This window comes from Pleurodeles waltl, chromosome 3_1, assembly GCF_031143425.1.
Source record: "Pleurodeles waltl isolate 20211129_DDA chromosome 3_1, aPleWal1.hap1.20221129, whole genome shotgun sequence".
In the NCBI taxonomy this organism is placed as follows: Eukaryota; Metazoa; Chordata; class Amphibia; order Caudata; family Salamandridae; genus Pleurodeles; species Pleurodeles waltl.
Genome location: NC_090440.1, coordinates 981007445 through 981030374, shown reverse-complemented (window position 1 = coordinate 981030374; position 22930 = coordinate 981007445). Strand labels below are relative to the sequence as shown.

The 22930-nt window shown below is 44.8% G+C and overlaps 1 protein-coding gene across 8 annotated transcripts in view; it reads right to left on the bottom strand.

Moving 5' to 3' along the window:
- Window positions 1-8277: 8277 nt before the first annotated feature.
- The window catches only part of PHACTR4 (phosphatase and actin regulator 4), a 370026-nt gene continuing 355373 nt past the window's right edge, over window positions 8278-22930 (bottom strand). For all 8 annotated transcript variants that reach the window (XM_069224100.1, XM_069224106.1, XM_069224104.1 and 5 more), the window contains one exon: window positions 8278-14744. In XM_069224100.1, coding sequence (XP_069080201.1) covers window positions 14729-14744 — 16 coding nt within the window. In that variant the 3' untranslated portion in view covers window positions 8278-14728. The remainder of the gene's footprint in view (window positions 14745-22930) is intronic.

Genomic DNA, 22930 nt, shown 5'->3' with positions numbered 1-22930 from the left:
AACATTAGGCACCTGATCCTGAATTTTATCTCTGCACTCGGCCGCCTCTATGCTGCTGCAGGTGCACTCTTGGTGCTGATGTGAACCTTGCCTAGTTGTGACCTAGAAGCACGGAGACTGGATTTGTAAGTCACGTACTTACCTGAAAAACTGCATTCTTGTTTCCCTCCCATAGGTTAACATTGAAAACTGAAAATTGCACTCGACTGCATTGTCGATTTTTGAAACTGAAAAGTATTTTTAATTTAAAAACGGCTTACCTTACAACTAAGTTCTTTGGCTCAAAGCATATATAAAAGCAAATGTTATTTTTCTAATTTGGTCTCGGATTTATTCTTTGAGTGCGTGTCTCATTTATTGCTTCTGTAAGTACAACATATACTTAACACAACTCCTTGATAAACCTAAAGGCTCGCCCTCACTACCACAAATAGAGCATTAGACCTATTTCTTCCTCTGCAAACCTTTGGGGATCCACTGGACTCTCTGCACGGTGTATTTCATTTTAGTGCACCATATATTGATCCAGCATCCTACATTGGTAACGCATTTTTAATGGGGTGATCTTCAAGCATGTGGGTGCTATTAAATTATTAAATAGCCCTCTGTGGGCGTTGCCAGCTGTCCAGTTTCCTAATGTGTGCATGGGAGTGACACTGGTGTGGCCGGTGTCCTTCGACCTATACGTGTGTGGGGCAATGTCTAAAGGGGAGGTGCCTTGAAACCAAACGCATTTGGCAATCACAACGTGCCCTGATGTCATGTGTATACCCCTCTAGTCCTGTCATGTGGCATGCAAAGTGACCCTCCCTAATGGCACCCTGTGTCTTGACTATGCCCTTTTTATAGAGGATTTTTTTGGAATAGTTTTGGCCTTTTTTATTGGTCTTGGGCACTTTCCTAGATCTTCACATGTTAGGTTATCTTCAACTGTTGTGACCGGACGGGGCTGGAGAGTTGTTCCGCGGCCCCCATGTGCCTCCGAATTGCGGTGTCTGGCATTGGGACTAGTGCTTCCTTCAGACAGTGTGTGTAAGGCCTTGTGATGGCTGATTGCTAAGCCTTCTACAGGTGGTGAGGATATCTCTGCTTTCTACCTGCTTGGAGCTGTGATGGGCCTTTCTGGACTCTTTTCCCCAGCCCCCCCTCTCTCTCTCTCTTGGGGGAAAAGGAGGAGGTAAAACATAGCTCCATGGCGAGACCAGTGCAAGGCTATGAACCTTTGCCAAATGATGGTAATGGACTGTGACGGCTGGCTGTTCTGGTGAAACCCCTCTACTGGCTCGGCACCATGTGGTGCTTCGCAATCTGTCAAATTTCATGCTTGTGCTGTGGAGGTTACGGGGTCTTCACTGTCCCATGCGTACAAGAAACCTGGCTTCCGACACTGGAGGACAGCATTGTTTTGGAACTAAAAAGGGGGCCTCCATTTTGGCTGGAGGCATTTAGATTTCCGGGGGAGCTGTTTAGACCATGCCCATGAGGTAATTTTCATCTCAGCTGGGTGCCCAGGAATGGGACCTTTCGACATGGTGATTGACAACCTGCTACATTTGACTTGTGGGTGCGAGGCCCTGGGGTGCCTGCTTTTAAGTACCGGTCGGGAAGCTGCCCTGTCACCCTTATCAGACTGCCCCCCTCCCGAGGGTGTCAACAGCAGAGTGGGGACTATGCTCCCTCAGGCACCCTGAATGGCTGATTTTAGTGAAGATACCCGGTCAACAAAACACGAGCAGCAGCCCTGAACTTCCTGAATCCAAGTAAAGGCTTTAATCTCTAATGTTGTCTCACATGTCCTCCATTTGAGGTTTAGTACAGGATATTTGAAGGTGTGCGTGAAATGGATGCTTCGCCTTGTTGGATTGGGTTTCCGGTCTGTGGTTGCTGTTGCTACATGTTTGTGCAACAACTTGACCCCCTGTTCTGGTGGTGCGGTGGTGGACGGACTTCTCTGCAGTTGACTGTAAGGTGCAATTTGGATTCCCAGAGTGTGGTATTTTGGATAGAGATTTTGCGGGGACTGGCCCCGGCTTATCAACCTTTGTTCAAGATGTGCCTTTATTCAACATCAGTCCGCCATGTGGCCCATCTGTGGCAATAGGAACATTCTCTAATGTCTGGCTGCTGCCAACTTCCCTAGTTTCTGCAGTTACAGCTAGGTTGAAACCCTCTGTATTTTGGTGGGCAGACCCTTTTTAAGGATATAGTTAAAGAATGCAACATGGGGGCCCATATCAGTCCATGACTGTCCTGTCTCTTGTCCCCATCGTTTTTTTTTCCTACCCAAATATCAGTTATTGTCTCTCCAGGTTTCATGGCTGCCATTAACCCTCCTACATCAGGGCATTCAGAGAACATTTCCCTCAGCCAGTCCATATTTGAATGTGGCCCTGTCATGCTCGGTGTTTGTCAACGTGATTGCTGGGATGCGAGCCTGGGGCAAAAACCATGTTTGTCTGCTCTCCTACAAGACTACTTAGCAGACTTTTGACATTACCTATCGCTAGGTTTACTCCCACAGTGTTCTTCTGAAAACATGAGCTCTATTTCCCTGACCCATCCAACAATGGTGGAAACTTGTTTCTTAGACTTCTTGGCACATAGATGGTCCCTGATGTGCCCCTGTGCAGTTGCAGGCATACTTTGGCTGTGGGTGGCTCCAGTGGTTCCTCCCTAACATTGCGTTCCCATCTTCTTAGACAGTCCTGCATGCAGGGGAAGTTCCACTTGGGATCTCCCCCTCCATGCCGGATGTAGTCTTCTGCAATGGCCATGTCTTCTGGTTTGAAGGACCCCTTCTCCAGCCACGATCTATTGCACTGGTCTCTTCCCTTGGTCCAGCGGGCTAGGAGGTGACAAAATGGGCATGCAAAGATCTCGCCTTCCTTTCAGGCCACTATCCCTCTTTGGGTTAGTCTGTTTATCATGCGTGTTCGGGAGGAGCAGTGGACGTCTTTGTTGCTGCTCTACTCATGCACGCGCAAAGGTGCCACGTTGGTTCTGCTGTGTCTAGGCTACTTTGATCTCTTATTTCCTGGTCAGCCCCTCTCTGATGAGGCTCGAATTCTAGCCAGAAGCCTTTCCTCTAGTTCTGACTCAGAATCTTCCCCGAAAGGTGCTCTGTACCTACCCTCGGTGGAGGGCGCACCACTCCACTCGCTGGCTGTGCCGCTCTACTCGCTGGCTGTGCTTCCAGGGTGCGAGTGCTCTCCTTAGCTCACGCCTTTCTTCTAAATCACACCTAAGTCGCATCCTTTGTTCTGAGCTATGTGCTGTTCTTTTTGGTCAGGACTTACCCTCAAACTCGCTTTCTGTTTCTTCAGCTACCTTAGCAAACCTTGTGGCTCCCTCCTTGTCATCTGATCCCAGAGGACTGGGACCCCCATTTCCTTACCCCCCCCTAAATGTGTCACTGTTCAGAACTGCTGTAAATCTACCTGCCCCGAGAGTGCTCACCAGAACTAGTGGGAGTGCCTGTTCTCCATGCTGCTCAAGTTCGATGGGCTGAATGCAGCGGATTGGGGGTTTTGAACTTTAGGAAGCTCTGGCGCTGGACTGACGTGGTGCTGGGATTGCTCAGGCTTGTTCGCCTGTTAGGCATGCCTGGAATTAACAGTTTGTTGTTCAGTAGGGAACTCTCCAGCTCCATCGACCGGTGGATTAGTGTAGCCTAATGCAAGATAGAAGGGAGAGCACCTCCATTCCTGCATATGGTGGGGGAAATGCCGGCACCTTGCTTGCTGACTGCAGGTTCGGTTTATTGGTCTTGACCTCCTCGAGGATGTTCCATAATTCTAATAGTGCTTCTCTTCTGTCCTTTTGCCCTAGGTACATGGTCCATATGTGTGTTCGATTAAGTTATTGTCAAAGTATATCTCCTTCGGCCAGGGAAATGCGTGTGCCTTAGTGTCTGCATGCCATTCGTAGCAAAACGTGGTAAGTTTTTTAACCTGTGTGGGGAACCTGTTTTGCATATGTTTTAGTGGCGACTACATAATAAGTTATGGAGGTTTTTAGGGACAGATACACTTCTAGCCTTTCTTGTTTTTAGGGAATCTTAAATTATATATACCTAGCTTTTCTGGTTTTAGGGAATCTAAATGTAGGAAGTTGCCTCTGTATGTACTATTTCAAAGTAAGAAATAGTATGCACAGAGTCCAAGGGTTCCCCTTAGAGGTAAGATATTGGCAAAAAGAGATAATCTAATGCTCTATTTTGTGGTAGTGTGGTCGAGCAGTAGGCTTATCAGAGGGTAGTGTTAAGCATTTGTTGTACATACACACAGGAACACACACTCAAAGACAATTCCAGGCCAATAGGTTTTTGTATAGAAAAATATATTTTCTTAGTTTATTTTAAGAACCACAGGTTCAAGATTTACACACAATACTTTAAATGAAAGTTATTTCACTCAGGTATCAACACAATATCATATACAGATTTAGCAAAAATGGCAATAAGCTATTTTAAAACTAGACAGTGCAATTTTCAACAGTTCCTGGGGGAAGTACGTTTTGCAGGTAAGTAAAACACCTACAGGGTTCAAAGTTGGGTCCAAGGTAGCCCACGTTGGGGGTTCAGAGCAACCCCAAAGTTACCACACCAGCAGCTCAGGGCCGGTCAGGTGCAGAGTTCAAAGTGGTGCCCAAAACGCATAGGCTTCAATGGAGAAGGGGATGCCCCGGTTCCAGTCTGCCAGCAGGTAAGTACCCGACTTCGGAGGGCAGACCAGGGTAAATTTGTAAGGGGGGTATGGGGGGGGGGGAGGAAGAAAGGGGGGGGCACAAGTCAGCACAAAAAGTACACCCTCCGCGGCACAGGGGCGGCCGGGTGCAGAGTGCAAACAAGCATCGGGTTTGCAATTGGTTTCAATGGGAGACCCAGGGGTCTCTTCAGCAAAGCAGGCAGGCAAGGGGGGGGCTCCTCCTTCTGCACTGGAGGTCGGATCCTTCAGGTCCTGGGGCCTGTGGGTGCAATGCCTTTACCAGGCGTCTGGTTCTTTAAAGCAGTCAGTCGCGGTCAGGGGGAGCCTCTGGATTCCCTCTGCAGGCGTCGCTGTGGGGGTTCAAGGGGGTCAACTCTGGCTACTCACGGGCTCGCAGTCACCGGGGAGTCCTCCCTGTAGTGTTGTTTCTCCGCAAGTTGAGCCGGGGGCGTCGGGTGCAGAGTGGAAAGTCTCACGCTTCCGGCGGGAAACGTGGAGTCCTTTTAAAGTGGTTTCTTTGTTGCAAGTTTTGGTTTCTTTTGAACAGGGCTACTGTCCTCGGGAGTTCTTGGTCCTTTTAGATGCAGGGTAGTCCTCTGAGGCTTCAGAGGTCGCTGGACTCTGGGGAACGCGTCGCTGATGCAGTTTTTCTCCAAGTGGGGAGACAGGCCAGTAGGGCTGGGGCCAAAGCAGTTGGTGTCTCCGTTTTCTCTGCAGGGCTTCAGTTCAGCAGTCCGTCTTCGTCTTAGGTTGCAGAAATCTATCTTCCTAGGTTCTGGGGGCCCCTAAATACTCAATTTAGGGGTGTGTTTCGGTCTGGGGGGTTAGTAGCCAATGGCTACTAGCCCTGAGGGTGGCTACATCCTCTTTGCGCCTCCTCCCTGAGGGGAGGGGGGCACATCCCTAATCCTATTGGGGGAATCCTCCATCTGCAAGATGGAGGATTTCTAAAAGTCAGAGTCACCTCAGCTCAGGACACCTTAGGGGTTGTCCTGACTGGCCAGTGACGACTCCTTGTTTTTCTCATTATCTCCTCCGGCCTTGCCGCCAAAAGTGGGGCCGTGACTGGAGGGGGCGGGCATCTCCACTAGCTGGGATGCCCTGTGGCGTTGTCACAAAGGGAGTGAGAGCCTTTGAGGCTCACCGCCAGGTGTTACAGCGCCTGCAGGGGGAGGTGAGAAGCACCTCCACCCAGTACAGGCTTTGTTCCTGGCCACAGAGTGACAAAGGCACTCTCCCCATGTGGCCAGCAACATGTCTGGTGTGTGGCAGGCTGGTAAAACTAGTCAGCCCACACTGGAAGTCAGGTATGTTTTCAGGGGGCATCTCTAAGATGCCCTCTGGGTGTATTTCACAATAAAATGTACACTGGCATCAGTGTGCATTTATTGTGCTGAGAAGTTTGATACCAAACTCCCCAGTTTTCAGTGTAGCCATTATGGTGCTGTGGAGTTCGTGTATGACAGACTCCCAGACCATATACTCTTATGGCTACCCTGCACTTACAATGTCCAAGGTTTTGCTTAGACACTGTAGGGGCATAGTGCTCATGCACCTATGCCCTCACCTGTGGTATAATGCACCCTGCCTTAGGGCTGTAAGGCCTGCTAGAGGGGTGACTTATCTATGCCATAGGCAGTGTGAGGTTGGCATGGCACCCTGAGGAGAGTGCCATGTTGACTTAGTCATTTCCTCCCCACCAGCACACACAAGCTGGCAAGCAGTGTGTCTGTGCTGAGTGAGGGGTCCCCAGGGTGGCATACAACATGCTGGAGCCCTTAGAGACCTTCCATGGCCTCAGGGCCCTTGGTAGCAGGGGTACCAGTTACAAGGGACTTACCTGGATGCCAGGGTGTGCCAATTGTGGAGACAAAGGTACAGATTAGGGAAAGAACACTGGTGCTGGGGCCTGGTTAGCAGGCCTCAGCACACTTTCAAATCATAACTTGGCATCAGCAAAGGCAAAAAGTCAGGGGGTAACCATGCCAAGGAGGCATTTCCTTACACTAAAGTTTTACTTTGGTAGTGGGGAAATATATACACCGGGATTGTTCATTCTAACTACTTTACAACAAGCTCAGATATTTACAGATGCCTCGACGTGAATGTTTCACAAACACAAACAGCAATGCATATGAAAGCTCACAACCTGGAGGAAAGTGCAATCATTAGTTCAAATAACATGGAATTTGGCATCAAATATCAAACTTTACTTTGGCATTAAGTAGCAATTGTGAGAAATAGTAACACCTTTATATAGCATCAGTCGTCCACAAATACAAGATTCAAGACAAAATACAGTTGCACTAATTTACCAGCACCAAAATATTAAAGATTCATCAAGTTTCATCAATTTTCAAAAACAGAAAAAACTGACAGAGAAAAAATGATGACTGTCAAAAATACCTTAGCCTGTTCCTAGTGCATGATATCCTATGACCAGGGGAAGCTCTGTGTTGTTAATGGGTCTAAGTGACCCGGATACTCTGTCAATATCGGCTTAGGGACAAAGATAATAAGTTATGCAGAAAAAAAAAAAAAACTCGACCACCACTGGCCCTTCTTGGCCAAACACAACCTACCCCTAATCCCCCAGATCCACATCTGTTTCCCTATATCACACCTAGGGGTTATATGTACCATCTGTGTCACGCTTAGCGGTCCAAGCAAACAACATCTCTCACTTCTTTCAGATACCAAAAGTGTTAAGAAACCAGTAGAATTGAGAAAACCCTTTTGACTGAGGTGAGAGCCCTAAATTACACCCAGGGTCTATAAACACCATCTGTGTCACGCCCAGCCGTCCAAGCAGTGAGGCTTCAATCTCTGTATCACACCCAGGGAACAAGCATACCATCTGTGTCAAGCCCATCAGTCCAAGCGATAAGTTCTGAACTCTGTCACACACAGGAGACAAATGTACCATCTGTGTCACGCCCAGCGGTCCAAGCAACAAACCTCAACCCTATGTCACAACTAGGGGACAAGTGTACCATCTTTGTCACACCCAGCCGTCCAAGTGACAGAGCCTCAGCCCTATAACACACCCAGGGGACAAGCATACCATCTGTGCAACACCCAGAGGTCCACAAAAAAAAAAAAAAAAAAAAAAAAAAAAAATCACCTTTACTAGCATGCTATCGAAAAAGGTGACTTCCGCTGGAATGCCTCCAAGGCTGCCCTGTGACTACTTATCTCAAACACATAAAATAGGTAACATGCCAGATTTCTGTCAGTGGCAGGGTGCTCAGGTTAAATTTGTAACACCTCTTCTTCGTTTGCCATATGCCAAAAGCTGGACTAAGGCTCTGATGTAGTCTCTTACTCCTCCGGTGACACCTTCAGGACAGACCTCTGCCCTGCAGGTTCATCAGAAATTCCAAACAATTGTGCCATCTGCTCACTTTTCCTTGTTGCGCAAATGTGAACCCGTCAAAGCGAGGTCCCCTTCCTTTGGCTGCAGTCAGGTCCAAGGAACCAATCAGCTCCTATATGGCTCACCAAAATGTTGCTAGTATGTGAATTTACCTTCACAAAACGAAAGACAAGAGGTGTTTGGCAAAGTAGGAACAGTAAGTTTAATTCAACATTACGGCTGGGAGAACAGTTACAAAACTGGGGTCTCAGAACTGTCTCAAAGTACAATGGTTTGGAGCAGTGTTTTATACAGTACCATAAAACAATTTGAACATTCCCTTTTAGGTCAAAGGATCTGAACAGTTGTCTGAGTCAAATAAGGTCCTGATAACAAATGCAGGTGGGCCTCCACCTCTCGTGGACACAATGAAGGCCATTGGATAACTGGCCAGATATCCTTCTTTTGGCCTTACGTATTTGGTCCATTTTTGTGTCCTTATGTGTTCAATTATGTTAGTGTCAGAGGTACCCTTCTTTGGCCAGGGAATGTCTTCATGTCTGTATGCCATTCGTGGCAAAACTAGTAAAGGGGCACATGACTGCTGCATGTCACTGTGAGTGCTATGATCTGATTGGCTAAGTGGACCTAGCTACATGTGGCATCTCACTTTATGGTGTTTCGGAATGCACGCACCCTTCCAGACATGTGTGCTTTATTGGGGTCAATCTCCTGGGACCATTGTAGTGGTGCTGCTGTGCCCCTCTCTGGGACTGACCTGAGTTTCCTGTTCATGGGTTTGTCTGCCGGCTACGTGCTGCCCCACCTATGACCTGTCAGTCAATCTCAGGCCTAGGTCTCAGAGCCTGCCTGACCATGTACTTTTGAGTCAGGTTGACAGAGTTCATGATGGGTGAATTCGACAATAATTATGTGATCTCGCTCTTATATGTAAACGTATCATGGTGCACATCTACATAGCTTTTTTCCAATATTAAATTAATTGCCTTGAAGTTTTGGGAGGTAACAGTTTCTTGGTCAGAATCTAAATAGTATTCTGTTTGTGGCTTCCTCTTCTGCTGAAAAACCCCATCTTCTGAGTAGATGGTGCTCTTTTTTGTTTTACTAGTTTTGTCAGTCCTTCCATGTTCATCTTAAATCAATGTGGGAGTATTTTTCTACATGGATCAATGTTTTAGGTGTGACGGTTGAACACGCATTGCAATCCTCTGACTTATAGTTTCTCGAAAGGCATAACATGCACTCCGAACTGCCATCATTTACAGGGAAATTTTGTTTTCAGTTTGTATAAATATTGAACGTGCTCATAATGCAAAATGGTATCAGAGAGCTTAGAAAGAACACCATTCTTAATAAACATTGTATCTAGATGGGTCACAGACGCATTTAAATTAAAGCTGATTTCAGCCTCCACTGGGATAGTGCCGTTCATTTTGCAGTTGGATTCTCAACTTTTTTCAGTTTTGCTATTGATCTCTTTTCCGTATGGAAGTCACGTACAAAGGGATTGAGGTCTTATGGTACATGACATTGTAAATCAAATGCCACTCCCCTCCATATGCTGATACCCAAAAGGCAAAAAAAAACTTTCAAGATTGGTGACACCTCCTGAACTAGCAACTACATGGCAGAATAGTGTAAAGCATGTGGATCTAGAAGAGATTTCACACTGCAAAATCATCTGTTTTCCATGCATTTGCCGAAACTAGTTACTTTTTGGCTGCTTCTTGGCTACTTCCTGTGCCCTGAAATTCCAGTACGCTGACCTTCAGATGGAAGTTTGTCACTCGCTTGGTACAGAGATTCCATGATCAGATGGTTAGGCTCCTATTATGCAAATACCTAAAATAATAAGTAGAAATAATTCAGCTGATAATTCTAGTAGTTCCTGGAAACCAGTTCTGGTATTGTAAAGCCTGGGTGAGAAAGTATCCACAACTCATAACAATGCAGTAAAATTGAACTTTGGACATGCACAAACTAACGAAGCACACATTTTGTTTAAAAAAAAAATCCTAAAATACGTTTATTTAATAATTAATTTTAGCAGATAGGAAATCAGATATACAATACAATGATTTGTCTGATGTCAGAGATTCTGTACAGCAGTGAGACTTTAAGAATGCTGTCAACTGTACAACATTGAGTGCAAGAAAACTTCCAGAAAATACAAAAAGAAAATGTTCTCTTGTCCGGATGATTGGTTTAGAAATGCCCATGTGAATATGTGAAGTCGCAATGTCAGAGGATACCTTCAAAAGATTGAAAAAGTGACATGTGGAAGCAATCAATCGCCATGTGTTCACTAGAGAACACATCATTAAAAGAGGGTTAGTGACAAACAGGTGTTCAACCCAATGAGCAGACAATAGAGACTGAAACTGCAGCATCCTGCATCAATGGATGCTTCCTTAGCATGCAGGGGGGACAGTTTAATGAGATGGAATTGATAGGTGAGATTGTCTCTGGGGGAAAACTTGAGGGACGTTTGCTCCAACAAGATCTAGGTATGTCAAAAGTAATGCTGCAACCAAAAGGTTAGGTGGTAAATATAAAATACCATTTGCTTGCTTATGCTCAAACACACAGACAAACACAAATCAACCACCTGCATTCCAAAGTCTATTTAAGGATCCTGGGCTATTCTGAAGAGCCTCAGAACTTCACTTGCATGGTTTTGAAGTTCAACTGAGTGTCTTCGAGTGTTAAAAACACATAGCAGGCATGAAAAGTACTTTGGGTTGTTTTCCTCATGGAAGAGGTCAAGAGACTCAGAAGAAACTATATCAATGGAATGTTCTATGGGTGGCCATCAGTCAACAACACTGGCGGTGACACTAGGCCATCCGCGGAAGACAGAGTGCAAGGCCTGGGACAGATGTTCCCAGTAACAAATGTTCAGACTTGGTGAGTAATCTGAGGCAAATTTAGAGAATTCAGCTTAATGCCGTGGCAAGCTATTAACAAGGCAATGCGGCAACATAAGACATAACAGTCAAAAACAAAAGGAGAAGAAAATAGTGAAAATCAGCTCAAGCATGGACAACCCAAAGTGAAGGGGTGCTTGGTAATCTGTATGTAATTGAGCTTGCTCCAATACCAAAGGCATGTTCATTACCAACTTGTAGAACCGGGCCCCCCTAATGTGGGCCTTCATGTACCTGGAACATTTTACATAGGCAATTTCCTACTCGTAAAGAGGGGGAGATATTCAAATTTCAAGGACTCCTCTGTCAAGGTTAATTCATGTGAGTGGACAGACCACTGCAAACCACCAACAAAACACTCATTTAGCCTGTGGGCACTGTAAGAATCTGGACAATATTGCAACACACTTAACCTCACTGAAAAGCGTGATTCCCTCCGTACTGGGACTAAGCTCACGATGGAGCTCCACTGAAACTTTCTCACTAAGAGAACACCCATCAGAATGGCATTAAATACATATACTAAAGTGATTGATATGACACCCTATCTTCACTTCTATTGAGAAATTGAAAGAACGCCCTACAGTGTATTTTTTGCACTTTTTACAATAATATTTTAAGAATGAGTTAGAGACTGATAATCGTAAACTCAAATCATCCATGTAAACAAAGTGCTACACTAATTCTTATGTGTATAGTAGGAAACCTTAAAGGAAGTGCTTTGTTTGCAAATTCACGCTGCAGCTCACTTGTGCAGGAGGTGGCAAAGGTATGGTCCATGGAAATACACTCAGCTGAGCCCAAAATAGGATAATTTAGAAACATTCAATTAAACCCAACCCGACAGATCGAGGAAACCAGTGATCTTCATACAGAATGGCCTCAGATCAATTTAGGCAGTCACCTCAGAGTTGAAAGCTGCAATTCTGCAGTCGTTAATTAAGGCCTATTTCTCATAAACCCACCAAACTAACCAGAATTTCCTTGTCTTTCAATGGTACAGGCTTCTGAAAGACAGCCACCTCAAACAATAACACTTGATGATTTTGTAAGGAACTTATTTGGGGCAACCATGTCCTCAATGAGCAAGGAATTCAAGCAGGATAAACTCTAAGCAGCAAGCAGAATGCTGGGGGAAACTAGGCCCTTGATCCTTTATCTTCTGGAGCAAATTGCACTGGGAGGCAGCTGAACTGGCAAATAGCAAAGAATTGACTAAGCAATCCAAGCAAATAGTGCCCAATATAAGAGAAGGGTTGTTTCCGTTATGTAATTTTAAGACTAACGTAAAGGTATGGTGTAATGCAGAAACTGCTAGAAATTCCTTGTTCCAGGAATAGAGTCTCCTCATAACCAAGTAAACTCCACGGTGCTACACGACATGAACACTTCTACTGGCAAATAAGAGTCCTGGAAATATGTGTTACAGGGGAGTTCTGTAAACCACCTACTGGCACAGTACAGTCCTGCAAAGAATCCACTCATGGAAGACATTCACTGCCCTGGGAAACTCACGATTACCATCTGCTATCACAAGAGACTCACTCTAGTGCTCCTCTGCCACAAGTTCCTGGAAACTTATACTGGCTCGTGGAGACAAACCACTGTTACTAAGGATTCCTGGATACCCTCCCCATTCATCGGAGATGAATGGAAACCCTTTACTGTCTTACAGGAGCCTAGGACACCCTCCATTCACAAGACTTGTGGAGACCCTGCCATCACTGGGTGTCTCCAGCAAACCTACATCCACAGGAGAATCCTGAAAACTATTGCCTATAACAGCATAGCCCTGGAATCCTTACACGGCCAATACAGACTAATGTAAACATTTTAATGGCACCCAACAGATCAACTCTACACTGACAAAAGGGGTCCTATATAAATCCCACACCCAGAAGGTAGAAATTGACTTGAAAATAGAGGGTTGTGAGCTTTGTGCAAATGGAAATATGACGCTTGTACCCATCAAGTGAACTCTTCCACGGTCCCCATAGCACCCTGACATCTTTGATATGAGATGCCCATATTTTTGATCCATGGAAGGGGTTTGGAATGTGCAAGGGATTCAGGATAAAGAGGCGAAAGGAGAGTGGGTGGAAGCTCAGATTAAAAGAGATTTAAAAATCATACTAAAATCAGCAGCATCTTTGAAGGAGGAATCCTCCAACAACCCATTGTCCTTTAAAGACACGTCCTCCCTCCCTCCACCCACCCACCCACAACCAGAAAAAGAAAAATATTTTCTAGCCCACAGCCAGGAGAAGCATGCTCCTCAGATTACAACAAAATAAGAAAATAAAGGCACAGTTTTCCAATTATCCTGTCAGTCAGAAGTACCCTCATTAAAATCTTCTTTACCGTACTTTTCCTTCCCCAAAACCATGAATTATTCTTAAAGCAACATTTGCAGCAGGAAGGGCTCAGTTGGGACAAAGCTATAGGAACTGCAAATCGTGATCAGCCCATGTCATTCTGCCTAATTCACCATGTTTACAGCCCCTACTCTCCTCTTCTCCAATATGAGCAGAGAAGCAGCTGTGTGCGTTGATGCCTCGTCACATTAATTTTCACCATCTTGTGTGAATTTGCTTAAGCTTCAGGTTGGTGGAAAATAAAATGATCTTCATGAAGCCAAGTACATCTCACTAATGCAAATCTCCCTGCTCCTCCAAGCAAGAACGGAGCTTTGTCTGGCAGTGGACTTGTTTCAGTGGTTGGCAATAGCACATCTGTTTCGAAGGGTACTACAAAGAACATCTCTGCTAGTTGAGGAGAGCAGGTTACACGAGGGAAGAGGTTGGTGGAGGCAACTGAATTCTAGAGGTTAAAGAGCCAACGCAGCGAAAGCTTTATGTCCCACCCTGTACACGCCTCATTGAGTAAGTACACTTCCTCAAGGATATGTTCTGATGGATTTTTCAGATTTCTCCCTCCAAACAGCATTTGTAAAAATATTTACGTATAGTTTATGGGGCTTGGCCTGGGAAGGTGACAGCATGCGACTAGGAAAGAAGAACACACAACATTTCCAGACCTATTCCCATTACCATGTGGGTTAGGATATGTTAACTTGGACCACAACAGGTCAGTTCCAGCTCCACGTGACCAGTAGTGAGCCCTATAAAGTCATTAAAAGGAAAAAGAGTTGATCTTCCCAAGGAAGACAATGCAGCACTCAGTAGTGATTCACAATCTTGCTAGAAGTACATTTGGGAAGGTTGGTGCAGTTCAATCAAACCCTTTGCAGTTATGAAACATTATTCAGATGAAGGCAATTTCCAGGGGCCAGTCTTTTCAGTGCACGTCCCCCTCTAAAGCCATTAAAGCAGCTGTGATCCCATACCCACTGAATTGTGAAGCGTAGAGCCTTGGTGCTTCCTTCTCTCCTCTCAACAGTTCCATGTACTGCAGAGCAGAAAGGTAGAGAAGGAGACTTTGTGGGCTGTAGAATGTGAATTTATGAGCCAGGTTAGATCCCAGAGTACAGGAGAAGGTAAATAATGAACTTGTGAAGTAATGTCCTTTCCTGCCCACGGTAGAAAGGCATACACCATGGCTGGAGTAATTGCTGAGTATCCTGCTGGGAGGTTGAACCCTCCCCTTCCATGATGCAGAGCAGCCCAATGGGCAAAAGAGGCTCTGTGCTTCTCAATGGTCAACTACTTATGAGCCAATGGACGCAACTAGTGCTGGCTTTCTCCTCGATCAGACTCTGATCAGGGCCGATGGAACCTAAGAAGGAACAAGAAAAAAAGACAATTACAAGTCATTCCCTGTAAAAACAAAGGTTATATTTGCCTCTACAGGGGTCTTCAAACTGGGGGACGGGCCCCACTGGGGGGTACTCAAGTGATCCCAGGGAGGGTGCCAAGCTCTGGCCAAAAGAAGCATTGTATAGATAACAGTGCTTTGTTTTAAGCAGAAACCTGTTATTGCATTTTTAAAAAGGTAACAGTACTTAACTGCAATATTTAAATACGTCTAGACATGTTTAATCATTGCCAACTTTATACAATAATTGAAAAATTCTGAGGGGGGGGCCCCAATGATTTTTATTTTTCACCTGGGGGTGTGCGGCATTAAAACATTTGAAGATCACTGCTCTTCAGTGTATGAAATACCCATGGAAAGACCAAGAACACACCACTGAGATCTCAAGATCATTTATACCAAGCAATAAAGCTATCTTTTACCTGCATAACAAAACACAGTAAAGTGTTGGTTCTTTTTAGCTTTACCAACTAAAAAGTTATAACTTCCTAGGATACAGAGGAATGGTTGGGTAGTCGTTCTGAAGAGGTGCAGATGGCAAGCTTTAATGGAGTTAATGAATGAAGTATAGGAGTCCATGAGACTACTTTAAAGATGTTATTGGTAGAGGCAGATCTCAAATGACTTTGAAGTTGGCTGCTTCAACGTAAACTGTGTAAAAAGTCCTGATGAAACAGGAAACCTTGATTAGTACATCTTTTTCCATTTTAGGCTTTTGTTATTTTTGAAGGTCTCTGTGTAGCGGGAGAACCAACATTAAGAGCTGAACCAGACAGCAAGGAAAGGAAGTGAAATGAAGTGTATTGTTGTCCTAGACACACCATAGCCCTAATGCTTCTTTATATGGCATCAGTCCTGTTATATTAGTTATTAGACTTGCAGGCTAGTTTACAGTAAGGAAAACGTTACTTACCTGTAAGAATCAGTTAGCAGCCTGCAGTGCTGTAGATTCACATGCTGAGCAAACTACTGCCACATAGACTTGGCTCTTTGAAGAAAAGTTTTGGTTTCAGGGTGACTTGTGGTACCTCCTGTGAAAACGCACAATGCACCAGGACACAAACTCACCTTAGGTAGTTTCACACCCTGACACAGACACTACCACCATCATCATGTTAGATGTGGGACATCTCTGAGATATATTGGAGGGTAAAAGAGTACATCATAATCCTACGTCATTTGGGGGGTTTACATCCAATGAGTTATAAATAGACACCATTCCACCCCTCGGGGTCAGGGTTAAGTTTCTCAACACTAATTCCATGTGTTGTAAAGTGCCAGCAGTATTTACTAAACAGTCTGTACTACTTTGAACCACCTACCAGCGGTTTCCTGACAATTGTTTTTACAGGAATACAGCGTAACTGATTTTTCCAAACATGAAAATTATGTTTCATGCTGTGTAACTAGAATCACGAACTGAATGTTGCATGGATTTTAGATATTTGCATTCTTTAGTCTCTGTATTTTTGCAGCTATCAAGATATCATTGTCCAGAATTAGATGGGCATCTTTCAAGTTGCAAGCCCTTAGTGACCCTAGAAAAGAACGGTTCACAGTTTGTAGATTACTGTGATGTGATCTAAAGTAGATTCTAATTTTCTTAGAGCACTGGGTACATCATAATATATACAATGCCATACATCTGTGGCTCTCAGGTGTCAATGAAGAAGAATCTAGGAAATCCAGAGTGTCCAAAGTATCGGAGAGGACAATTAAAACTCTTCAGCATCTACTACGAGTGACCAACTCTCACACCTTAAAAAGCCAGCTATGCACTTCATAACAAGACTGGCAATACATTTGAATCGAAAAAATCACCAAAATCACAGAGTCCATCATCAATGCCCTTAACCTACAATTAGCCTTCACTTGTTCAAACCCCTGCAAACCACTAATGTACTAAACCAAACCTTCACAATAAAAGCATCAAATGCGCTTGTCGACCTATGTTCATCAACTCTTCCCCTCGACTGTGGCTGACACAAATTATTTTATGAATGCCTCCATCCTCTCACGATCTGTTCCTAAACCACTGAAACCTAACAGCCTCACTCTCCTGTAAAAATAAAACAAAAAAAACAAAACTGCTGACGTGGGACTACTTGCCAATTATACACCTATCTCCAACCTTAAAATCCTCAGAAGTGGTTAGAATGCTGACGACCATTAATATCAATCTGGAATCCAACCTGGAAGGACTACCAAAAATCACAATCAGAAAGAGCTCTTCCTCTCCCTAACTAAGAAGAATTTCCTGGTTCTCCTCAATCTGTTTGCAGCCTGCGGTAATGCTGACCACACAGCAGGTGTGGCTTGCTACTCAAGATGGCAAACGCATAGGTCTGTCTCTCTGCCGGAATCCCCACCATCCATCAGAATCCTGACAGAAGCAGCATCTTGATTGACAATCATCTTTGTAGTCTACCCCTCCATTAAGATAGTGATGCATTGATCCTGAAAGCGTTAGCCCTAGTGATTGTTAATTGAGACAGTACAAGTAGCCTCCTCTGAAATGTGGCAGCACTCAAGATGGTCAGACTGCCATGTCCAGCTGGTTTATGCCCACGGCATAGCTGAACTAATGCATCTTCCTGCTGGCTTGTGCCTAAAGGTTATCAGCATGCAAATGAGCCTGGGGTGATCAACTTAGGGGCGAGTGTTCTGATCCACATTTGTCTAAGTGGATGGTGGCAGTGAAGGAGCAGCTACCTTGTCTAGCTACCTGCACTTCCGGGGTGCAGGTGCATGGGCACCACTGAGGAGCTGAAGTGAAAGAAGAATACACCCAGATTTGCCTTAGGGCAAAGCCATGGTCTGAGATGGACAGCAGCACAAGGAGGGAACCTAAAGACTGAGTATATGGGTGAGTGAAGGACAAGGGCAGAAAAAAGGCCCCAAAATTGGCTGCAAGGATACTAGATATTTGAATGCCATTCATTAATCCTTCTAGTGACTCAGGATGTTTTGCCCATCATCGAGAATCAAGTTGTGCTGGGAACCAGTGCAGCATGGGTAGAGGGGCAAGCAGAAGCCTCCCAACAGGCACTGCCAGCATTACCATATGCCCCACCAGCAGCAATTCCCAAAACAAGAGAAATCAAGGGCATTGTTGTGGCAGCTGCCACATATGAAATGACCCCCCTTATCACCCCCACTCCAGTGGGGTCTCAGTTCTGGCACCTTTCGATCCAGGGTCTCACTTATTGCCAATGCTAGCACCCTGAAGTATTCCAGAGGGGCTCAGTTAGGTGAAAACATGGTAAAGGACAATGTGACACACCTGTCACAAGTTGGATGAATTGGGACCAGGTCTGGAATCTGCTCTTCGATGAAACAGAACAAGACCAAGTGGCCATGGTGGTGCCCTCCAGCCTCCTCTGAGAATCGAGTGTATCTGGAGGAGCGCTTGGACTTCTTATATATTTTTTTTCTTGGGTCTGGACTTACCTGCAGACATGGACCACAATGAAGACCTGTCACAGGAACAACTTCAGGAGAGAGTATGCACACTTTTTCGAGCAGGACCAGCATGGAGTCTTATGGGTTCTACCACCTAGAGCTTCGCCTCATGGTCTTTGGGTGAATTTGGGCACTAGCCTTGGAGTCGTGCACTGAGCATTAACATCAGAGTGACACCTTACAAGGATCTGTCACAGACATCACTTTTTAACAGTCCCTACAAGGATTAAACCCTGTAGTTTTAGGTGACATGCTCTGTCGCAGTCTGGTAGATATGTACAGACAAAATAGTCAAGAATAGATTTCTTCAAGATAAAGAAAAAAGCGGAGCTCTTTATATGTGTCTGAAGGTGCATAAAGAATGGAACTGACTTCAGCGCACACTGGTGGTGCTTATATGTGGCTCCATTTGTCACTCCTGGGATGGAAAGAGGCTAGGGCAGAGCCCCTCTACACCACCTACCAGCGTGTGGGAACCCTGCTTTTGAGTTTCCAGATCCAGTCTAACTCCTGGAGATATTCACAGTCAGGAATCTGCAGTTATAATTCAGCAGAAAACACTCTGATAAGTAGGTAGCTTTATAAAGGTACACCACACCATGAATGGTAGAAAGGTGCCCACACGCTCAGAGGTAAGGGTCATGGTAACCAAGAGGAACACATTTCGAAGTTGGAACACAAAAGAGAATCCTAATACTGGTTGAATGGTTAAGTGAAATCGATTTCTGCTAGAAAGTTAAGGAAACTATGCAAAGCTCGAGGTGGCGGTAAAAACAAATAAATAGAAGGTATGGGGGACGCTGGTGGAAACATTATGATGCAATGGTTGAACAACAAGTGTGTGCTTTCTTGGACTTCAGAACTGATTATTGATTAGATACCCTCAAATGTCTGATCTCTCGCAGTGGTAATGTAGATTATGTACAATTGGTTTGTCAAACATCAGTACTACATATTGTTAACTTTTGTTTAAAAAAAAAAAAAAAGTTATAAAAAAAAAGATATTGCCAATCACACAAATGCTTGAACTCTGGGAAGGAATATTGATGGACCTGGCCCTTTTTGCAGGGTTATCCCCAACCTTTTTGCTTTCTACCTCCTATTTTGTCTGGCCTGATTTTGTTGGCTTTAGGACTCTTGGCGCTTTAGCAGTGCTAACTAGTGCTAAAGTGCATATGCTTTGCCTAAAATGTATTGGTGATTGGTTTATTCATGATTGGCATATTTTCTTTACTAGTAAGTCCCTAGTGTAGTGCATAATGTGTGCGAGGGCCTGTAAATTAAGTGCTACTAGTGGGCCTGCTAAAATAAACAGCTTATGGGTGGAATATAGACCAAATCAAACATTCACCCCCAGTCACACATCTGGGTTTGATTCATCAGTTTTTTTGCTCACCATGCCATTCCAGTTTGGACCCAGCCATATACAAATCAGTCTTGACCCTGTCCCCATTGGAACAGTCCAGCCCGAAGTGCCAGGCCAGGTCCTCCCTGTACCAGAAACAAGCATCCCAGGACCGGTTTCGGGGTATCACCACCTCTTCAGCCAGACTAGCTTGAATCTGGGTGCACAGTGAGCATGGGACCCACGTTTGGGCATACCCTTCCCACTTGGGGCGACAAATGCAAAACGTTTGCATTGTTCAGCATTCCGTCAATCATCTGTTCTTTTGGCTAGTGGGCCTGCAGCACTGATTGTGCCACCCACATGAGCAGCCCTGTACACATGTCTCAGACCTGCCACTGCAGTGTCTGTGTGGGCAGGTTTAAACTGCCATTTTGACCTGGCAATTGCACCCACTTGCCAGGCCCAAACCTTCCCTTTTACTACATGCAAGTCACCCCTGAAGTAGGTCCAAGGCAGCCCTATTGGCAGCGTGCAATGTATTTAAAAGATATGACACGTACTGGTGTATTTTACATGTCCTAATAGTGAAATACTGCTAAACTCTGTTTTCACTATTGCAAGACCGGTCTCTCCCATAGGGTAACATGGGGATTGCATTGACATACCTTTTAACTGTAATTTCGCATTGGGAGCAGATAGATTGGAGTTTGGGGTCTCGGAACTCACAATTTAAAAACACACATTTTGGTGAAGTTGGTTTTTGAATTGGACGTCTGAAAATACCGCTTTTAGAAAGTGGGCATTTTCTTCCTTAACCATTCTGTGCCGCTGCCTGTCTGCTGAATATACGTCTGGGTCACAATGAAAGTTGGGCTGCTTGTGTATTCACTCTTGGTAGTCACAAAGAGACCTTAGGTGTCCCCTGCATATCCTGATAGCTATCACCGGGCTGATGGGTCTTCCTGACAAAGTGAAAGGAGGAGTGGACACTTGCACTGAAATAGGGCTGTGCCTGTCCTCAAACAAAGCAGTCTCCAACCCCTTAGTGTGCGTCTGGGACCAGGTCATGGAAAGGTAGGGCATTGTGCACTATAAAGATTTCTATTTGAGTTTGCCTACTTCAACTGGACATCTGACCCCACATAGTAAGAACACTTCTGGACTGAGAACATTCTGCCAGGAAGAACAGCTGGAAGCTGTAGGAGGGACTGCCACCCTGCCTGTTGCTATGTTGTGCTGGCCTGCAGCTTGCTTCTTGTCCTGGGAGTGAAAGGACTGGAGTTTGCTTTCTACAACCTGCTTTCCAAGGTTGTCCAAAGGCTTGAACTGAGTTTGCCTCGTGTTACGAAGGCTCAGGGACCTCAAAGACTTAGTCTGCCAATGTTCGAGCTCTTCTTTCTTCTGCGGAGAGTCCTGACTTGCCAAGTGGTGCCAATTCCAGTCCTTGGAAGTGTAAGCTGGTGACCTGAAGGAGAGAATCCATGCACCAAAGTGCTGCAGCAAAAAAAAATAATAATAATACACCGACAGCGCCTGACCTGCAGCTGGAGAATCAATGAGCGGCCTTTTCACCGCAGCTCCATCAACACAGAGCATCTGGATTTTCCATGCAGCATCCTTGGGCGTCAATTTTTCATTCACCCCACACCATAGTAAGGAACTGAGGCTGAGTGTCTGGAAATCAATGTATCGCCTTTCCGCAAGGAAAGAATTAACGCATCACCTCCCCTGTAAGTAAGGAGACAACGCATTGCTTTGCTTTTTCAGCACCTCACCTCCCCTGTGGCCCACACAGTCTTTGTTTATGACCCATCTCGGGTACTTTGTGCTAAAAAGATACAATCATTGATTCCTATGGATTTAGACTCATTTAAGCTTTTATAAAGTGATATCTTGACTTGTGCATGTTGGATTTTTGTTGTTTTGGTTTTGTTTTACTCAGATAAATTCTGGCTATTGTTCTAAACTGGTGTGGAGTACTTTTGTGGTATTTCACTGTGTGTGTCTGTGTGTGTGCGCAAATACTTTACACATTGCCTCTGAGATATGCCAGACTGCTTGTGCCAAGCTGCCAAGGAGGTGAGCAGGTGTTCGCTGTGTGACTCCCTTTCCCTGACTACAATGAGGGTCCCTACTGGGACATGATGCAAACCACTGCCAACTAGAAACCCCATGTCTAGACATTTACAACCATGGATGCACTGTTGCCAGACTGACCAAAAAATGTATAATCTGATGATTATCATGTAATCAGTCCTTCTTTACAACATCTATGTACAATCCCTGATAGATGGGTTTTGAGCAGTACCATGTGCATTTCCAAATTGATGCATAAAATACACAAATCCACTTCCAATTGTACACCAGTCCAAAAAAGCTCAACTATAGCAGAGTGTGCTTGGAGTAAATGTTCTACTGGATAGAGAACTTTGTCTTCACAAATTATAATTTTTATTATTATAACTTCTGAAGCGCATGATTAAATGTAAAGGTGTCCGGATAGTAAACCTGAGATCAATAGTTTAAGTGCCTCTATCAGTGGAAATAGCCCTGTTTTGTTCTTACCAGCACAAACGTTCTAAAGACTGGCTTCTTAAGCACCATTGACCCAATCCTAGGGAACAAAAGAAAGTGAGCTGCGGAGAAACAAACAAGAGTAAATACCAACTGAGAAGCTGGCAAATGAAATGTTTTAAAACATCCTAAAGATAAACTGTTGTCAGGCAGCCATTAGAGTCTCCTCAATGGCTTGAAATAGAGGAGATATTACGTCATTTAAAAAAAACGTTGTAGCATTATGAATAAGCTGTAAGTGGTGCAATGTGTCATTTGGCAGACCCAGGAACAGGGCATTGGCATAATTCAACCATTGCCTGTAGGATGTTAAAATGTAGGCCCACTGGAACTAAGGGGATTTTTTTTTCCAGAACTGAAATGAAAAAAGCAAGCTAAGGAGACTTTAGAAACCATTTTGTGACATCAAAAAGATCCCCAAGTTGTTGGTATATCTTTTAGGATTAGGGCAGTGACGTAAGCTCTTAGGCTACCAAGTTGAAGAACAGGTACTCAGTACCAGTGTAAGGAAATGCCTCTTTTTGTATGATCAAGCCCAGGTTTTTTGACTCAGAGTGCACTGAGACCTGCTAACAGACCTCAGTGCTAGTGCCCTGGCCTCAAAACATGCATGTTACGTCGGCTATACCCAACTGGCACTGGCTAACTTACCAGCAAGTCCCAGGTATATGGTACCCAGGGCTTGTAAGTTAGAAAGTAATCTGAGGGATTGCAGGACTGATCGTGCCACCATGGGTATGAAAGATAAAAGAAGTCTCCTAAT